General features: G+C 56.2%; 1 protein-coding gene across 1 annotated transcript in view; it reads right to left on the bottom strand.

The window, feature by feature from the left end:
* SLC6A14 (solute carrier family 6 member 14) overlaps positions 1-19,860 on the bottom strand; it is a 34,676-nt gene that overhangs the window by 6,966 nt on the left and 7,850 nt on the right. The window contains exons 4-11 of the mRNA XM_064158895.1: positions 18,564-18,725; positions 13,477-13,612; positions 8,739-8,871; positions 4,627-4,767; positions 2,130-2,358; positions 1,918-2,043; positions 1,161-1,279; positions 482-581 (exon numbers count right to left, since the gene is read on the bottom strand). Coding sequence (XP_064014965.1) covers positions 482-581; positions 1,161-1,279; positions 1,918-2,043; positions 2,130-2,358; positions 4,627-4,767; positions 8,739-8,871; positions 13,477-13,612; positions 18,564-18,725 — 1,146 coding nt within the window. The remainder of the gene's footprint in view (positions 1-481; positions 582-1,160; positions 1,280-1,917; positions 2,044-2,129; positions 2,359-4,626; positions 4,768-8,738; positions 8,872-13,476; positions 13,613-18,563; positions 18,726-19,860) is intronic.

The raw sequence follows: 19,860 nt of genomic DNA, 5'->3' as shown, positions 1-19,860 counted from the left end.
AGAGCAGAGGGGCAGGAGAAGCTCCCTTGCTCTGCTGGACACATCCTGCTAATACAGCCCAGGCTCCCATTGGCCTTCTTGGCCAGCAGGGCACATTGCTGTGCCATGGGCAACTGTTAGCCACCAGCACCCCCAGGGCCCTCTCCACAGTACTGCTCTCCAGCAGTCACCTCCCAGCCTGTGCTGCTGCAATTTGTTATCCCTCCCCAGGTGCAGGACTCTGCACTTGTTCCTGTTGAACCTCCTTTGGTTCCTCTGTGCCCAGCTCTGTGCCCAGGGCTCTCTGGATGGCAGCACAGCCTGCAGCTGCCTCAGCCAAGCCTCCCAGCTTGGTGTCAGCAGCAAACCTGCTGAGCAGACTCTGTCTGTGCCCCCATCAATGGCATTGATGAAGATGCTGAACAGGACTGGCCCCAGCACTGATGCCTGGAAGTCCCTTGCAACCCCCAGCACTCTGTGGCTCTGTCCAACCACAGCTTACCATAAATGTAGATGATGCCAATTATCTCCAGGAGAGCTGCAATAAGGATTCCCCATCCAGCACAGAAGTGATCTATAAGGTTAACCCAGTAAATTCCAGCCTGTGGAGCAAGCAGCAAAGAGGTTAAGATGTACCCAAGTCCCAGTAACATCTCCATGCAGATAAAAGCACCTCTGATAAAATCCTTGCACCTGACAGCACATCTGGAAGTGCAGGAGGTAGAGAAAGAGCTGAGAGCAAGCTCTACCTTTGGAACTCTGAGCATTAAAGGTCTTAAGAGCACTAAATGAAGCCATTGCTCAAATTCTGTCCTGCTGGATGACCAACTTGGAGCAAAACGTTCCCAGGGGCATCTCTTAGTGGCACCCCCAGCACTGCAGCCACACTGCTTGAGGCTACACCAATAACCTCCTGCAGCAGGGAGCAGCAGATCAGGCTGATGGTTCACAAGCTCTGCACAGAAAACCTGCAGGTTCTTCAAAGCCTCCCTCTGGGAATGTCTTAGTTGCATGTCCAAGAGCACTGGATAGAACTGAAGAAGCTCCTTAGAGGTTCTGTAGGACTGAAGAGCTCCTTGGAGCCATCCATGCAAGCAGCAGCAGTAAGAGAGGCTGCTTTGAGCTGAGTTTAGCACTTGCAACCTAACCAAACCAGCCCAAAGAGTAATCTCCTGTCTTACCTGAGTTACACAGACAAGGCCAAGAAAGAAGAGCAAGATGCACAAGCCCAGGGTGATAGGGACCCTCAGCTTCTTCATTGCTTGAGGGTATATGTCTTGGATGGTGGTTGTGAGGGTTTCTGCAAAGGAAGGTGTGGGGGGTTTGAGCAGTGCTGTTTAAAGCATTAAACTCACTCTTGGAACCAGGCCAGAGGAGGCCACCAAGATGCTCAGAGCAGCTCTGCTGTGAGCACAGGCTGAGAGAGTTGGGGCTGTGCAGCCTGGAGAGGAGAAGGCTTGGAGGAGAGCTTGGAGTGGCCTTGCAGGATCTGCAGGGGGCTGCAGGAGGGCTGGGGAGGGACTATTGACAAGGTCTGGGAATGGCAGGAGGAGGAGGAATGGGTTTGAAGTGGCAGGGAGGAGATTGAAAGTGGCTGTTAGGAAGAAGTTCTTTGTAGTGAGGGTGGTGAGAGACTGGCACAGGTTGAGGGTGGTGAGAGACTGGCACAGGTTGAGGGTGGTGAGAGACTGACAAAGGTTTCCCAGGGAGGTTGAGGAGCACAGAAGCACCCAATGTGATCTTTGATCACATTGGGTGCTTCTGTGCTCCTCAACCTCCCTGGAGGTGTTGAAGTCCAGGTTGGATGAGGCCTTGAGTGATCTGTTCCAGTGGGAGGTGTCCCTGCTTATGGAACTGGCTGAGCTTTGAGGTCCCTTCCAACCTAACCCATCCTGGGAGTCATTTGAAACACCAGAGGTCACTTAAAGCCCTACTCACCTATGGTGGCAAACTGAGAGTCGAGTCCCAAGAGCAGGAGCATGAAGAAAAACAAGAAAGACCAGAATGGAGAAACTGGTAACCTGGAGAGAGCTTCTGGGTAGGCTACAAATGCCAGATCAAAGCCTGGAAAAGCAGTGGAAGGAAGGAGGTTAATTTCCCTGCCTGGCTCAAAGCAAGTCTTGATGCCACCAGCGTCGCGATGGACTTACCTGAGTCCACAACCTCTGAGACAGGTCTCTTAGACACAAAAGCCATGTGGCCCAGGATGGAGAATATGGCAAAGCCAGCAAAGATGCTGGTGGCACAGTTGGTGACACAAACAAAGATAGCATCTGAGTAGCAGTTGTTGTTGAACTTGTTGTAGGAAGACAAGGCAACGAGCCCGCCCCACGCCACCGACAGGGAGAAGAAGATCTGGGTGGCTGCATCCTTCCAAACCTGCCAGGGACAAGGGCAGAGGAATTATCACAGTATCACAGTCTCACAGCATCACAGCATCAACAAGGTTGGAAGAGACCTCACAGATCATCAAGTCCAACCCTTTAGCACAGAGCTCAAGGCCAGACCATGGCACCAAGTGCCACGTCCAGTCCTGCCTTGAACAGCTCCAGGGACGGCGACTCCACCACCTCCCCGGGCAGCCCATTCCAGTGTCCAATGACTCTCTCAGGGAAGAACTTTCTCCTCACCTCCAGCCTAAATCTCCCCTGGCACAGCCTGAGGCTGTGTCCTCTCGTTCTGGTGCTGGCCACCTGAGAGAAGAGAGCAACCTCCCCCTGGCCACAACCTCCCCTCAGGTAGTTGTAGACAGCAATAAGGTCTGCCCTGAGCCTCCTCTTCTCCAGGCTAACCAATCCCAGCTCCCTCAGCCTCTCCTGAGGGTTCTGCACTTTGGCCACAACAACCCCAAGCAGCACTACAGGCTGGGGCCAGAGTGGCTGAGAGCAGCCAGGCAGAGAGGGAGCTGGGGGTGCTGGCAGAGAGGAGCTGCAGAGGAGGCAGCAGTGCCCAGGTGGGCAGCAGAGCCAATGGCATCCTGGGCTGGCTGAGGAGCAGTGTGGGCAGCAGGACAAGGGAGGTTCTTGTGCCCCTGTGCTCAGCACTGCTCAGGCCACCCCTGCAGTGCTGTGTCCAGCTCTGGGCTCCTCCATTGCAGAGAGCTGCTGAGGTGCTGGAAGGTGTTTGGAGAAGGGCAGCAAGGCTGGGGAGGGGCCTGGAGCAGAGCCCTGTGAGGAGAGGCTGAGGGAGCTGGGGGGGTGCAGCCTGCAGCAGAGGAGGCTCAGGGCAGAGCTCATTGCTGCCTGCAGCTGCCTGCAGGGAGGCTGTAGCCAGGTGGGGTTGGGCTCTGCTGCCAGGCAGCCAGCAGCAGAAGAAGGGGACACAGCCTGGAGCTGTGCCAGGGCAGATCTAGGCTGGATGTTGTTAGGAAGTTGTTGTCAGAGAGAGTGATTGGCACTGGAATGGGCTGCCCAGGGAGGTGGTGGAGTGGCCGTGGCTGGAGGTGTTGCAGCCAAGCCTGGCTGGGGCACTTAGTGCCATGGTCTGGTTGGTTGGGCAGGGCTGGGTGCTAGGCTGGGCTGGCTGAGCCTGGAGCTCTCTTCCAGCCTGCCTGAGTCTCTGATAATAAAGCTATCTGGGCTTGCTCTGCTCAAGGTGACCTTCCTGAGGCAACTAAACCTCCCAAGCTGATTTCCTGGGCAAGGTACAGCTCAGATTTCAGTAACCCAAGCAAAAGGCACAGATGTGAGAGCCACACTTGATTCTACAGCAAGAAATGTCTCAGCAGATCAAAACTCATCATGCCCCCTGAGAGCTGTCTGGGGGGGCAGGGAGCAGGCAGAGGCTAAATTAGATTGGCTGTAGCTAGAACAGGGGCTTGGACTTCCCACAGAGCTGAGGGTTCTGAATCCAGAAGCCAACTGCAGATGCCAAATGCAGGGCAGGACAGGAAGACAGGCTGGGAGGAGATCTGCCTCCAAGAGAGCAGCTCTGTGGAGGAAGACCTGGGAGTCCCTTGCAGACACCACCTCCTCCATGGGGCAGCAGTGTGCCCTTGTGGCCAAGGAGGCCAATGGCCTGCTGAGATTAAGAGTGTGCCCAGCAGACTGAGGGAGGTTCTGCTTCCCCTCTTCACTCCCCTGGTGAGACCTCACCGGGAATATTGCACCCAGTTCTGGGCTCCCCAGTTCAAGAGGGACAGGGAGCTACTCAGAAGAGTGCAACAGAGGGCTACAAGGGTGCTGAAGGGACTGCAGTGCTGAGAGCCCTGGGGCTGGTTAGCCTGGAGAGAAGGCTGAGAGGAGATCTGAGCAATGTCCATAACTATCTGAGGGCTGGGGGTCGGGAAGGAAGGGACAGGGACAGGCTCTGCTCACCTGTGCCCTGGGCTAGCACAAGGGGCAATGGATGCAAACTGCAGCAGAGTAGTTCCACCTCAACATGAAGAAGAACTTCTTTCCTGTAAGGGTCCCAGAGGCCTGGCACAGGCTGCCCAGAGAGGTTCTCTGGAGCCTTTCCAGCCCTGTCTGGATGTGTTCCTGTGTGCCCTGAGCTAGATTGTGTGGTGCTGCTCTGGCAGGGGGATTGGACTCAAAGACCTCCAGAGGTCCCTTCCAACTCCTAACATCTCAAGGTCCTCTGATCCTCTAACAAGCCCACAGAAGCACAGGAGTGTGTCACCCTTCCAGGACTGAGCCCAGCTCTCACCTCTGCCTCCATCAGCTTGGTGATGTTGGACTGCTTCCCAATGTAGTACTCGATGCCCTCCCGAGCCCCCTCCAGGGTGGCACCTCGCACCAGCAGGATGAGCAGGATGATATATGGGAAGATGGCAGTGAAGTAGACAACCTGCAGCAAAGAAGGGCCAGAAGACACATTAGAAGGCAGAGGATGCAGAGCCCTGCATGCAGGAGCAATGGCCAGGCTGCAGACCAAGCTCTGCTGGTACAAAGGTGACCAGGGAAGGGCATTCACACCAGGCACTAAACCATCTGGCTCAGCCAGTTCTGGAGCTGCATTCCAGCAGAAGACCCAAGCCACACATCCACTTTGCAGATAGCCTTTCCACCACCCTCAGCTATGTGCTTCCTGACATCAGTCACTGCTGGTGGGGGCCAAACTATACCAGAGGGCTCTGGCAATGCTCCTAGGAAATGCAAACTGAAAACCAGACAAAATTAGGTGCCCAGGGTGGAAGTATCTGAGCAAGCAGAACAAAAGGAGACATCAGGCTGAGGAGAGGAAAGCAGGGAGGGAGGAACTGTGGAATGGCATGGTGATGGAAGGGGATCCAACAAAAAGCCAACCAACCACCAACCAAAACCCAAACAACCAAAAGAACACCCCCCACACTCACAAACAACTCAACCCAACCCAACCCAACCCAACCCAACCAGCCAAAGGAAATGCAACCACCACCAAAATCAAACCCAAAGCCTCCCCCCAAATCCAGTAACAAAACACAATGAGGAAAACAAGCTGGAAGTTGGGGGTTTATTTCCTGGCAACAAAGACTTTTAGCTCCTCTTGGGTACAGAATGCCTCAGGTTAGAAGATCAATCAGCTCCCACTCCCCTGCCATGGGCAGGGACACCTCCCACCACAACAGGTTGCTCAAAGCCTCATCCAACCTGGCCTTGAACACCTTCAGGGAGGTGGTGGAGCACAGAAGCACCCAATGTGATCTTTGATCACATTGGGTGCTTCTGTGCTCCACCACCTCCCTGGGCAACCTGTGCCAGGGTCTCACCACCCTCAACCTGTGCCAGTGTCTCACCACCCTCAACCCATGCCAGTTCCAACCCCCCTGCCATGCCCAGGGACACCCTACCCTAGAGCAGGCTGCACACAGCCTCAGCCAGCCTGGCCCTAAACACCCCCAGGGATGGAGCCTCAACCTCCTCCCTGGGCAACCCATTCCAGCCTCTCACCACTCTCCTGCTCAACAACTTCCTCCTCACCTCCAGCCTCACTCTCCCCACCTCCAGCTGTGCTCCATAAAGTCCCTCCCCAGCTCTCCTGTAGCCTCCACCAGTGACTGAGAGGCTGCTCTAAGATCTCCTCAGAGCCTGAACAGCTCATTTTTGGTGTGCTTTGTCTCCAGCACGTCCAGTGCCATGGGATGGGGGCCAGAAGCAGAGCTCAAGAGGGCTATTATCATGCAGGCTGCCATCAACAGTGCTCTTGTTTCCCAAGGCTGAGTTTCAGTGTTACGCAGGCTGCTAATTGCCCTGGCCCTGCTGGTTGCACTGAGCCCCAGCATTGCACCATCATGCAGTGAGCCTCCCCTGCCTGAAGACCTCCTTCATGTTTGCCCACAACAGCCAAATATCTCTGCTCTTCACCTTTGCCTTCTTCCTGCCCAGCTAGATTCTTCTGAGTCTTACCTTCCTCTTCAAAGAGGTTTTATCTTTGTGACAGAAGAGAAGTGACATCAGGAAGAGCCAACTGCCAGGAACCCAAAGAATGTGAATTTAGGAGGAGCCAGGCAGTAAAACAGCTGTGGCTGGGAGAGCAGAGAGACTCCACCCTGAAGGGCTGGGATGGAGGGCAGAAGGAATCACAGAACCAACCAGGCTGTGCCAGCTTGGGAAGGCTGCTGTGCTGTTCCCAAGGAACCATGCTCACAGGGACAGACCTTCAGAGAACCAGAGACTCAGCCAGGCTGGCAGAGAGCTCCAGGCTCAGCCAGCCCAGCCTAGCACCCAGCCCTGCCCAACCAACCAGACCATGGCACTCAGTGCCCCAGCCAGGCTTGGCTGCAACACCTCCAGCCACGGCCACTCCACCACCTCCCTGGGCAGCCCATTCCAGTGCCAATCACTCTCTCTGACAACAACTTCCTAACAACATCCAGCCCAGACCTGCCCTGGCACAGCTTCAGGCTGTGTCCCCTTCTTCTGTCCCTGGCTGCCTGGCAGCAGAGCCCAACCCCACCTGGCTACAGCCTCCCTGCAGGCAGCTGCAGGCAGCAATGAGCTCTGCCCTGAGCCTCCTCTGCTGCAGGCTGCACCCCCCCAGCTCCCTCAGCCTCTCCTCACAGGGCTCTGCTCCAGGCCCCTCCCCAGCCTTGCTGCCCTTCTCCAAACACCTTCCAGCACCTCAGCATCTCTCTGCAATGGAGGAACCCAGAACTGGACACAGCACTGCAGGGGTGGCCTGAGCAGTGCTGAGCACAGGGGCACAAGAACCTCCCTTGTCCTGCTGCCCACACTGCTCCTCAGCCAGCCCAGGATGCCATTGGCTCTGCTGCCCACCTGGGCACTGCTGCCTCCTCTGCAGCTCCTCTCTCCCACCACCCCCAGCTCCCTCTCTGCCTGCCTGCTCTCAGCCACTCTGGCCCCAACCTGTAGTGCTGCTTGGGGTTGTTGTGGCCCAAGTGTAGAACCTGCCCTTGGCCTTGTTCAGTCTCATCCCCTTGGCCTCTGCCCACCCATCCAGCCTGGCCAGGTCCCTCTGCAGGGCTCTGCTCCCCTCCAACAGCTCCACAGCTGCTCCTAGCTTGGTGCCATCTGCAAACTCACTGCTGCTGGACTCAATCCCCTGCTCCAGATCATCACTAAAGATATTGAACAGGACCAGTCCCAGGACTGATCCAAAGAGAAAAAGCTCCAAAGAGAAAGCAGGATAAAAGGAGAGATCAGGCTGAGGAGAGGAAGGCAGGGATTAGGGAAAGATGGAATGGCACAGTGGTGGAAGGGATACAAAGGAGAAAAAGAAGCTGTTACTACAGTAGGTGCAGAAGGGGTCAGAGGAAGAATGAAGGCAACAGAGACTGATGAAGCAAATGATGGAGATAGGAGAGGAGGTAAGAAAGGAGCATGGGAAGGAAGGAAATAGACCAGGAAAAGGGCCTGAGGCAGGGAATAATGTTCAGCCTGCCTGAAGTCTGAAGAGAAGCTGACCCAGCCCAAGGAAAACTCCAGGCAGCTGTGCTCCAGCACACGGCAATGGGACCCTGGCAGAGCCAGGATCTGTAAGCAAACATCTGTGCATCCAGCCCCTAAAAGCAGTTTGAAACCTTAGGGAGAAGGCACATTTCACAACCTGGCAGGAGCCTGCACACACACATCTGGGAGCTGTACTCGACCTGCACAGTCCAAACGTCCCTCAGCAAGCCTGGAGGTGCAGGTAATTGCTGGGTGTTGCCAGGGTGTGCACACACACACGCACAGGTCCTGCACAGCAGGCTGAGTGACTGCCAAAAGACTCAGTTGAGGGAGCTGGGCCTGTTTAGCCTGGAGAAGAGGAGGCTCAGGGGTGAGCTCATTGCTGTCTACAACTACCTGAAGGGGCATTGTAGCCAGGTGGGGGGTGGCCTCTTCTCCCAGGCAACCAGCAATAGAACAAGGGGACACAGTCTCAAGTTGTGCCAGGGTAGGTCTAGGCTGGATGTTAGGAAGAAGTTCTTCACAGAGTGATTGGCATTGGAATGGGCTGCCCAGGGAGGTGGTGGAGGCACCGTCCCTGGGGGTCTTCAAGCAAAGCCTGGATGAGGCACTTAGTGCCATGGTCTGGTTGACTGGATAGGGCTGGGTGATAGGTTGGACTGGATGATCTTGGGGGTCTCTTCCAACCTGGTTGATTCTATGATTCTATGACAGCAAGGTGCCCAGGTGCATGGCAGTGCACCTCTGTGTTCAGCCATCAGCAGCTTACTCACACCTGATGTGACAGTTGCAGAGCCAAGGAGCGCGGAGGAAGCCTCACGCTGAGTGCGGTGGCGTTAGGGCTGCATCCTGCCTGGTGCTAACCTTCCCTGAGCCCAGCTGAGATGGGAAGGGCAGGATCAGAGCAGAAAGCCTCCCTTCTCTCCTTACCTTTCCAGAGGACTTGATTCCTTTAAAGAGCACAGCTCCAACGATCACCCAGGAGAGGAGGAGGCAGAGAGCCAGGTACCACACGATGCTGCCCGTCTCGTCCAGGCCACTGGAGCGCTGCAGAGCCACTTTGCTGCAAGCACAGAACACTGCAGGGTGAAGGGAGAGCAGCAGCAGCACAAACCTCTCCTCTCCAGTCACATCCTGAAGGATGAATCAAGCTGCTGGTTTCTGTAGCTGTGGCACCCCAAACACAGGAGAGACATAAACCTGCTGGAGCGGGTCCAGAGGAGGCTACAAAGAGGATCAGAGGGCTGGAGAGCATCTCCTACCAAGGCAGGTTGGAAGAGTTGGGGCTGCTCAGCCTGGAGAAGAGAAGAAAGCTCTGGGCAGATGCTTAGAGTACCTGAAGGGGGCTACAGGAGAGCTGGGGAGGGACTTCTGGCAAGGGCTGGGAGTGCCAGGATGAGGGCCAAGGGTTTGAAACTACACCAGGGGAGACTTAGGTTGGACATCAGGAGGAATTCTTTCACCCTGAGGATGGTGGAACACTGGAACTGGTTGCCCAGGGCTGTGGTTGAGGCCTCATCCCTGGAGACATTCCAGAGCAGTGTGGCCCTGGGCAGCCTGCTTTAGCTGGAGGTGTCCCTGCTGCCTGCAGGGGGGTTGGGTAAGATGACTTTTGAGGGCCCTTTCCGACCCACTGGAATCTGTGACCATTCCGAGCCCCTGCCGCAGCTGCTGGGAGTGTGCAGCAGGGACCTGCAGGGCTGCCACTGAGACTCTGCCTCTCTACTTGCATCTCTCCTCTCTTCTGGAAGTCCACCAGCCCCCAGCTCTCTGTCCATCTCCCATAAGGCCTGCCCCAGCTCTTCTGTGCTAAGCATCACATCCTGATGGCAGAAGAAGAGCCCAGAAGAAGGATCAGTTCCCAGGAGCCCCCCAGAGGAGGTGATGCCAAATGAAACCATGTGGCTGAGGAAATGGCAATGTCACAACAGGCCCAGGCTCAGAGCAGGGAGCAGAAATTCTGCACAGCAACTCCTGACAGAAATCAGATGCCACAGACAAAGATGTTAACTGCTCCCTGCCACCACTCCAGAGCTGAGGACTGCTTGGAGCTGGAGTGTTCTTCCAGTGTGCTGCAGACTGACTCATTTGCTTCTCTCTTTCTCTAGTTTGGGTTGGGTTTTGGTCCTGCTTTGGATTATTTTATTGCTGGTTTGGGTTTGTTTTAAGGACCCAGACTCATCAATGACACTTCAAGCCCCCTCCACAGAGCTTTGCACACACATCTGTCTGGACCAGATCACTTCTGGACAGCCAGAGAAGACAAAAGCAGAAAGCACAATTCCAAACCATAGAATGATAGAATCAGGCAGGCTTGAAGAGAGCTCCAAGCCCAACCTAGCACCCAGCCCTGCCCAACCAACCAGACCATGGCACTCAGTGCCCCAGCCAGGCTTGGCTGCAACACCTCCAGCCACAGCCACTCCACCACCTCCCTGGGCAGCCCATTCCAGTGCCAATCACTCTCTCTGCCAACAACTTCCTAACAACATCCAGCCTAGACCTGCCCTGGCACAGCTTCAGGCTGTGTCCCCTTCTTCTGGTGCTGGCTGCCTGGCAGCAGAGCCCAACCCCAGCTGGCTACAGCCTCCCTGCAGGCAGCAATGAGCTCTGCCCTGAGCCTCCTCTGCTGCAGGCTGCAGCCCCCCAGCTCCCTCAGCCTCTCCTCACAGGGCTGTGCTCCAGGCCCCTCCCCAGCCTTGCTGCCCTTCTCCAAACACCTTCCAGCACCTCAGCATCTCTCTGCAATGGAGGAGCCCAGAGCTGGACACAGCACTGCAGGGGTGGCCTGAGCAGTGCTGAGCACAGGGGCACAAGAACCTCCCTTGTCCTGCTGCCCACACTGCTCCTCAGCCAGCCCAGGATGCCATTGGCTCTGCTGCCCACCTGGGCACTGCTGCCTCCTCTGCAGCTGCTCTCTGCCAGCACCCCCAGCTCCCTCTCTGCCTGCCTGCTCTCAGCCACTCTGGCCCCAGCCTGCAGTGCTGCTTGGGGTTGTTGTGGCCCAAGTGCAGAACCTGCCCTTGGCCTTGTTCAGTCTCATCCCCTTGGCCTCTGCCCACCCATCCAGCCTGGCCAGGTCCCTCTGCAGGGCTCTGCTACCCTCCAACAGCTCCACAGCTGCTCCTAGCTTGGTGCCATCTGCATACTCACTGCTGCTGGACTCAATCCCCTGCTCCAGATCACCAATAAAGACATTGAACAGGACTGTGCCCAGCACTGATCCCTGGGGCACAGCACCAGTGCCAGTTGCCAGCTGGATGTGGCACCATTCACCACCACTCTCTGGGCCCTGCCCTCCAGCCAGTTCTTGCCCCATAGCAGAGTGACTCTGCCCAAGCCAGGAGCTGCAGCTGGGCCAGGAGCTGCTTGTGCCAGAGGGTGCCAAAGGATTTGCTGTAGTCCAGGCAGACTCCATCCACACCTGCCCCACACTCACCAGGCAGGAGCCTGATCATGAAAGGAGCTCAGGTTGGTCAGGCAGGACCTGCCCTTGCTAAGCCCCTGCTGGCTGGGGCTGAGCCCTTGGCCATGCTGTAGGTGCTGTGTGATGGCACTCAAGGTGACCTGCTCCATGCCCCTGCCTGGCACTGAGCTCAGGCTGACAGCTCTGGCATTTCCTCCCTCCAGCCCTTCTTGTGGATGGCATCACAGTGGCAGCTGCCAGTCTTTGGGGCCCTCTCCAGTGAGCCAGGGCTGTTGATAAAGGATGAGAGTGGCTTGTCCAGCTCAGCTGCCAGCTCTCTCAGCACCCTAGGGTGGATCCCATCTGGTCCCATGGACTTGTGAGGGTCCAAGTGGCTCAGCAGGTCCCTTACTTCTTCCTCCTGGCTTATAGGGGGACTATACTGGTCCCTGGCTCCATCTGCCAGCTCAGGAGTCCAGCTGTCCCTGGAGACAACCTGTCCCACGACTGAAGATGGAGGCTAAGAAGGTGTTAAGCACCTCTGCCTTTTCCCCCTCCTTTGTCACTATGTTCCCCTCTGCATCTAATAAGGACTGGAGCTTGTCCTTGCCCCTTCTCTTGCCATTAATATACTTACAGAGAGAGTTCCTATTCTCCTTACCAGCAGTGGCAGCCTAAGCTCTAAATGGGCTTTTGCCCCTCTAGTTTTTTTTCCTACAAGACCTAGCAACATCCTTGGGCTCTTCCTGGGACACCTCCCCTCTTTCCAAAGCTGATACACACTCTCTTTTATCTTCAAACCTTCAGAAGCTCCTTGCTCATCCAGCCTGGCTGCCTCCCTCATCTCCTGGCACAATGGCACAGCTGCTCCTGCACCTTCAGGAGTCCAACCTCGCAGTTGGCCCAACCTTCCTGGACCCTTCTGGTTTTAGAGCTGTTTCCCAAGGTACTTGGAGTTAGTTCTTCAAACTTATGGCCATGGTGATGCTGAGAGGCTGCAGCAGCTCTGCTGTGAGCACAGCCTGAAAGAGTTGGGGCTGTGCAGGCTGGAGCAGAGGGGGCTCCCAGGGGACCTTCTTGTGGCCTTCCAGCATCTGAAGGGGGCTCCAGAAAAGCTGGGGAGGGACTTTTGAGGCTGTGAGGGAGTGTCAGGAGTGGGGGGAATGGAGCAAAGGTGGAGGTGGGGAGAGTGAGGCTGGAGGGGAGGAGGAAGTTGTTGAGCAGGAGAGTGGTGAGAGGCTGGAATGGGTTGCCCAGGGAGGTGGTTGAGGCCCCATGGCTGGAGGTGTTTGAGGCCAGGCTGGCTGAGGCTGTGTGCAGCCTGCTCTAGGGTAGGGTGTCCCTGGGCATGGCAGGGGGTTGGCACTGGCTGCTCCTTGTGGTCCCTTCCAGCCCTGCCTGATTCTATGAGTCTATGATCATCCTCACAGCCTCCTTTGAACGCTCTCTAGTATATCCCTGACCCTCTTGAACAGGGGAGCCCAAAACTGGATGCAATATTCCAGGTGTGGCCTCACCAGGGCAGAGTATATTTATAGACATTGATCAGAGCCCTTCTCAGGCTGCTCTTCCCCAGGCTACACAGCCCCAGGGCTCTCAGCCCTTCCTCATCACAGGGATGTTGCAGTCCTTTCATCATGGGAGACACCTCTCTGGAGGTGCTCAAGGCCAGGCTGGCTGAGGCTGTGTGCAGCCTGCTCTAGGGTAGAGTGTCTCTGGGCATGGCAGGAGGGTTGGAACTGGCTGCTCCTTGTGCTCCCTTCCAACCCTGACTGATTCTGTGTAGTGTGAGGTGTCCCTGGGCATGGCAGGAGGGTTGGAACTGGCTGCTCCTTGTGCTCTCTTCCAACCCTGACTGATTCTGTGTAGTGTGAGGTGTCCCTGGGCATGGCAGGGGGGTTGGAACTGGCTGCTCCTTGTGCTCCCTTCCAACCCTGACTGATTCTGTGTAGTGTGAGGTGTCCCTGGGCATGGCAGGGGGGTTGGAACTGGCTGCTCCTTGTGGTCCTTTCCAACCCTGACTGATTCTGTGTAGTGTGAGGTGTCCCTGGGCATGGCAGGGGGGTTGGAACTGGCTGCTCCTTGTGGTCCCTTCCAACCCTGCCTGATTCAATGAAATAAGCCCAAGTCTGCCCTTTGTTAAGTCCAGTTTTGTTGATGCCCCTCGGAGTGAATCACAGATGAGTGATGGTGAGCAGCCTGAGTAGCTCACCTGCCACGGTGCAGAACACCAACAGCAATGTCTTGACAAGATTTACTTACTTCCAGTACTGCTGGCTGGGGAACTGCACCGGTTTGTAGTTGATGGTGTCGTTGAGACAGGTGAGGTTGTGGCTGCTGATGAAGGAGTAGTTTGCATGAATCGTTTCTCCCTCGAAGGTCGCATTGCAGTCGCTTACTGCAAGCAAGCAAGCAAAAGGGGGTCGTTAGCACAGGGATGGCTCAGACAAAAGCCAGGCTGGCAGAGCAAGCACCTTCGGTTCTAAAGGGTCCCAGCTTCCCCCTTCCAAACCCCAGGGAAGCTACTGTGCAGCCCCATTCTGATCCTGCAGCTCTGCTCTTTCATTGAGCTGCTTCTGAAGCAGCAATGTTGCTTTGGGGCTCTTCGTGAAGGTTTGCAAGTGGCACGAGGAGGGGCAATGGCTTTGAGCTGGGGGAGGGGAGATTGAGACACTGGCACAGGTTGAGGGTGGTGAGGCACTGGCACAGGTTGCCCAGGGAGGTTGTGGAGCACAGAAGCACCCAATGTGATCAAAGATCACATTGGGTGCTTCTGTGCTCCACAACCTCCCTGGAGGTGTTCAGAACCAGGTTGGATGATGCCTCGAGCAGCCTCTACTGATGAGAAGTGTCCCTGCCCCTGGCAGGGAGTTGGAACTGGATGATCTTCAAGGTCCCCTTCCAACCCAACCCCCTCTCCCAGCTCAAACCCACTGTCCCTCTTCCTGGCAATCCCAGTCCTTGTTGTGGCTGCTCCCTCCCTGGAGTTGTTCAAGGCCAGGTTGGATGATGCCTCGAGCAGCCTGTACTGATGAGAAGTGTCCCTGCCCCTGGCAGGGAGTTGGAACTGGATGATCTTCAAGGTCCCTTCCAACCCAACCCCCTCTCCCAGCTCAAAGCCATTGTCCCTCTTCCTGGCACTCTCAGCCCTTGTTGTGGCTGCCTCCTCCTTGGAGGGGTCCCTGCCAATGGCAGGGGGGTTGGAATTGGATGATCTTTAAGGTCCCTTCCAGCCCAACCTACCTTGTGACTCCACAGTTTGCCTGCTAACAGCATCTACAAACAAACCTCAGCTGCCACTTGCAGCTCTTCCACAGTGGATTGTAAATCAAAGCCCCAGGACCCTGCTGCACTCAGCTCCACCTCTCACTGACCATCAAGAATGCCTGAAAAATCCCCAGCTGGGAATAGCTAAGGCCTGGGTGGCTCTAGGCAAAAACATCTTTGCCCTAAATTAGGCTTACCCACAGAGCAGCCTCCAGCAACTTCATCTTCTTTTAGCAGAGGGCTTAGAATCACAGAATCAGGCAGGGTTGGAAGGGAGCACAAGGAGCAGCCAGTGCCAACCCCCTGCCATGCCCAGGGACACCCTACCCTAGAGCAGGCTGCACACAGCCTCAGCCAGCCTGGCCTCAAACACCTCCAGCCATGGGGCCTCAACCACCTCCCTGGGCAACCCATTCCAGCCTCTCACCACTCTCCTGCTCAACAACTTCCTCCTCACCTCCAGCCTCACTCTCCCCACCTCCTGCTTTGCTCCATTCCCCCCACTCCTGACACTCCCTCACAGCCTCAAAAGTCCCTTCCCAGCTTTTCTGGAGCCCACTTCAGATGCTGGAAGGCCACAAGAAGGTCACCTGGGAGCCTCCTCTGCTCCAGCCTGCACAGCCCCAACTCTTTCAGGCTGTGCTCACAGCAGAGCTGCTGCAGCCTCTGAGCATCCTCCTGGCCCTGCTCTGGACACTCTCCAGCATTTCCACAGCCCTCTTGTCCCAGGGGCTCCAGAGCTGGATGCAGCACTCCAGGTGGGGTCTCAGCAGAGCAGAGCAGAGGGGCAGAATCCCCTCCCTGGCCCTGCTGGCCACACTGCTGCTGCTGCAGCCCAGGCTCTGCTTGGCTCTCTGGGCTGCAAGTGCACACTGCTGGCTCCAGTTGAGCCCATAGCTCTTTAATTTTCCTTGATTGGGGAGCTGGGCACTGTTTGCTTTCTTTGGGGCTGAGGTTTTCCTTTGCAAGGGCATAAAGGACACTGCAGCAGCTTCTGCTGGCAAAGTCTTGTTGAAGCCCATTTCAGGAGAGCTTCTTCAGTTCAGGTTTGTAGTTCTTGGGCACTCAGACATTCTAAGCTAAGTTTTTTTTTGGGGTATAGCTCATTAGCAAGGCTCAACTTTTTGTTAAAGCCTCTGAACTTCACTTTAAGATGCTTGTGGATCTCAGAAGAGCTCCTCAGGCATCTGGTTGAGAGAGTTATAATCACACTACTACTTTAAATGCCGTCAGGAAGCTGTCCCTGGCATTCTAATATCTCAGGGCTTACATGGCAACAGCAGTTCCTAACTACTAATTACCTTATCAGCTCCACCTTTTACCTTAAACTGGTGTGATGTGGACACTGGGGAGATAACAAGTGTCTGCCCCAATGTCTGCTGCCAAACACCAAGGGCAGCAGCACAGAGGTATGCTCTGAAGAGTCCTTACTGAATCCAGTGCCTCAGAGGTGCTCAGGAGGAGCACAGGCACAGGGGAGGCAAGAGGCAGGGAAAGAAGCCCAGGTCAGAGCTGTAGCAAGACTCTTGCTTCAGCCAAGGAAGGGGTTTGTGCAGCCAGGAAGCCTGGTGAAATGGGAAAGCAGTTTTTCTCCCCAGGGATTCTATGTCTTAGTTGAAACCTGACATTTTGAAGGGGAAAAAAGGAATGCAAGGAGGAGGAGGAAGGGTCCAAGTGGCCCTGTCTCTGGAGGCATTCCAGATCAGACTCAGCATGGCCCTGGGCAGCCTGATCTAGTTGGAAGTGTCCCTGCTGACTGAAGGGGGGTTGGGTAAGATGACCTTTGAGGGTCCCTTCCAACCCGATGGACTCTGTGAAGCCAGGAAGAGCTCAGCCCAGCTCTCTGTAGCACCCACGGCTGGCGGCAGGGAAGCAACCAAGCGTCAGAGACAGAAACAGAACGGGTTGGGTTGGAAGGGAACCTCCAGAGGTCACCCAGTCCAACCCCCCTGCAGCCAAGCTGGGACATCCTCACTCACTCAGGTTGCTCACAGCCTTGTCCAGCCTGATCTTGAGTATTTCCAAGGCTGGGGCCTCAGCTGCCTTCCTGGGCAACCTGTTGTAGTGTTCCAGCACCCTCCTGGTGCAGAACTTCTTCACATCCAATCTCAGTCTGCTTTGCTCACAAACTTAAAACATTGCCCCTCATAGAACGAGTCAGGGCGGGAAGGGAGCACAAGGAGCAGCCAGTGCCAACCCCCTGCCATGCCCAGGGACACCCTACCCTAGAGCAGGCTGCACACAGCCTCAGCCAGCCTGGCTTCAAACACCTCCAGCCATGGGGCCTCAACCCCCTCCCTGGGCAACCCATGCCAGCCTCTCACCACTCTCCTGCTCAACAACTTCCTCCTCCCCTCCAGCCTCACTCTCCCCACCTCCACCTTTGCTCCATTCCCCCCACTCCTGCCACTCCCTCACACCCTCAAAAGTCCCTCCCCAGCTTTTCTGGAGCCCCCTTCAGATGCTGGAAGGCCACAAGAAGGTCCCCTGGGAGCCTCCTCTGCTCCAGCCTGCACAGCCCCAACTCTTTCAGTCTGTGCTCACAGCAGAGCTGCTGCAGCCTCTGAGCATCCTCCTGGCTCTGCTCTGGACACTCTCCAGCATCTCCATGTCCCTCTTGTCCCAGGGACTCCAGAGCTGGATGCAGGACTCCAGGTGGGGTCTCAGCAGAGCAGAGCAGAGGGGCAGAATCCCCTCCCTGGCCCTGCTGGCCACACTGCTGCTGCTGCAGCCCAGGCTCTGCTTGGCTCTCTGGGCTGCAAGTGCACACTGCTGGCTCCTGCTGAGCTTCTCCTCCAGCAGCACCCCCAAGTCCCTCTGCTCTGGGCTGCTCTCCAGCCTGGCACTGCCCAGCCTGCATTGGTGCTTGGCATTGCCTCGACCCAGCTGCAGTACCTTGCCCTTGCCCTTGTAATTGCAGAATGTGACACAAGAGATGGCAGGAGCAGAGATTTGCTCACAAGAGGTTTGTGTCATCACAGGACTCCACTAACAAGCCTTTCTGCTCTCTGTCAGTGGGACTCTGCAGGCTGAGCAGCAGCAACAGCAGCAGCTTTGCAAAATCATAGAATCAACCAGGTTGGAAGAGACCTCCAAGCTCATCCAGTCCAACCTAGCACCCAGCCCTAGCCAGTCAACCAGACCATGGCACTAAGTGCCTCATCCAGGCTTTGCTTGAACACCCCCAGGGACGGTGCCTCCACCACCTCCCTGGGCAGCCCATTCCAATGCCAATCACTCTCTCTGTGAAGAACTTCTTCCTAATATCCAGCCTATACCTACCCTGGCACAACTTGAGACTGTGTCCCCTTGTTCTGTTGCTGGTTACCTGGGAGAAGAGACCAACCCCACCTGGCTACAATGCCCCTTCAGGTAGTTGTAGACAGTAATAAGATCACCCCTGAGCCTCTTCTCCAGGCTGCAGATTTAAACTGCCTGGGAGATGTTGTGCAGGAGAGTCAGACCTGAAAGGTTCATCTCATCAGAGAGTCAGGCAGGCTGGCAGAGAGCTCCAGGCTCAGCCAGCCCAACCTAGCACCCAGCCCTGCCCAACCAACCAGACCATGGCACTCAGTGCCCCAGCCAGGCTTGGCTGCAACACCTCCAGCCACGGCCACTCCACCACCTCCCTGGGCAGCCCATTCCAGTGCCAATCACTCTCTCTGACAACAACTTCCTAACAACATCCAGCCTAGACCTGCCCTGGCACAGCTTCAGCCTGGGTCCCCTCCTTCTGTTGCTGGCTGCCTGGCAGCAGAGCCCAACCCCACCTGGCTACAGCCTCCCTGCAGGCAGCTGCAGGCAGCAGGGTCCTGGGGCTTTGATTTCAGCTACTTGAGGCAGGTCCTTCCCCCTGAGAAAACACTTCCCTCAAACCTGCTGTCCACTCCTCCTGTCACTGCAGGCCTTTGGAACCCTCTGCAGCCTTCTTGTAGGCCACTTCAGCTACTGAGAGGCTGCTCCAGGTAGGACATGCTAAGGCAGGGGCTGCTGGCTGGCTCCTGCAGCTCCTCAGCCCAAGGACAGCAGCAGAGGCAGGCAGGCAGAGCCGTGTAGGAAGCTGTAGCTGTTCAGTACGGTACCTAGCCGTGTTTTGCTGCAGGCTTCATCTGCCCAGGAGAAACACTCTGACCAGGGCAGCACCTTCTGAAAGGAGGCAAACAAGTAGTAGAGGGAGTAGGCAATGATAACGTTGTAGTAGATGGCCACGAAGGTGGAGATGAGGACCATGGTGACGCCCACTCCTAGGAGAGACAAAGACAAGATGAGACAAAATGGTCTTCAAGGACCTCACACCTGGCTTGAAACAAAGCAATAAATGACCTTCACTTGGCTTGCAAAAGGCTGCTTGGGAAGAAGCTGAGCTGGGTTTTCTCTGGGATTTAAGGGGGGTGATTCTTTCCCCTAGGATCCAAACAGGGAAGGAGCAAAGCTGTGAATGAAAGGGAAGATCCAAGCTGGCTGCCTCCAATGGAGTTCTGAGGCAGAGCTTGAATCAGGCTTACAGAAAAGCTGAACTAGCCCAAAGGAGACAATCAGCACTTTGCTCTCTCCCAGTTTGCTAGGAGGCTTCAACTGCTTAGTCAACACAGCTGGAGGGGAGATTTGGACTGGAGGTTAGGAATGGGCTGCCCAGGGAGGTGGTGGAGTGGCCGTGGCTGGAGGGGTTGCAGCCAAGCCTGGCTGGGGCACTGAGTGCCATGGTCTGGTTGGTTGGGCAGGGCTGGGTGCTAGGTTGGGCTGGCTGAGCCTGGAGCTCTCTGCCAACCTGCTTGAGACTATGAAATTCCTTATGGTGAGGGTGGTGAGCCACTGGAACAGGTTGCCTCTTACCTGGAGGTCAGGTTAGATGAGGCCTTGAGCAACCTGGGCTAGTGGGAGGTGTCCCTACCCATGGCAGAGGGCTTGGAACTGAGTGGTCCTCAAAGTCCCTTCCAAGCCACTCTGCTGCAGTGTTTCAGTGGGAGCCCAAGAGGTGAGCAGCAAAGGTGTGCAAGGAGGCAGCCCAGCTCTGAGGGGTGCAGGGAGGCTGAGCCATGGGGGTTGGTAGTCTCTGGGTTGCAGCTGGCTGATCTTAAAGGTCCCTTTCACAGAATCACAGAATGTCAGGGGCTGGAAGTGACCTCCAAAGCTCAGCCAGTCCAAACCCCCTGCCAGAGCAGGATCACCTATAGTAGGCCACCCAGGAACACATCCAGGTGGGGTTTGAGTATCTCCAGAGAGGGAGACTCCACAGCCCCCCTGGGCAGCCTGTGCCAGGCTTCTGGCACCCTCACTGTGAAGAAATTCCTCCTCATGTTTCCATGGCACTTCCTATGCCTCAGCTTCCACCACTGCCCCTTGGCCTGTCCCTGGGCATCACCCAGCAGAGCCTGGCTG

This window comes from Pogoniulus pusillus, chromosome 19 (assembly GCF_015220805.1).
Source record: "Pogoniulus pusillus isolate bPogPus1 chromosome 19, bPogPus1.pri, whole genome shotgun sequence".
Lineage (NCBI taxonomy): Eukaryota > Metazoa > Chordata > Aves > Piciformes > Lybiidae > Pogoniulus > Pogoniulus pusillus.
Note: the sequence above shows the minus strand (reverse complement) of the source record. Positions and strands in the feature narration are given on the sequence as shown.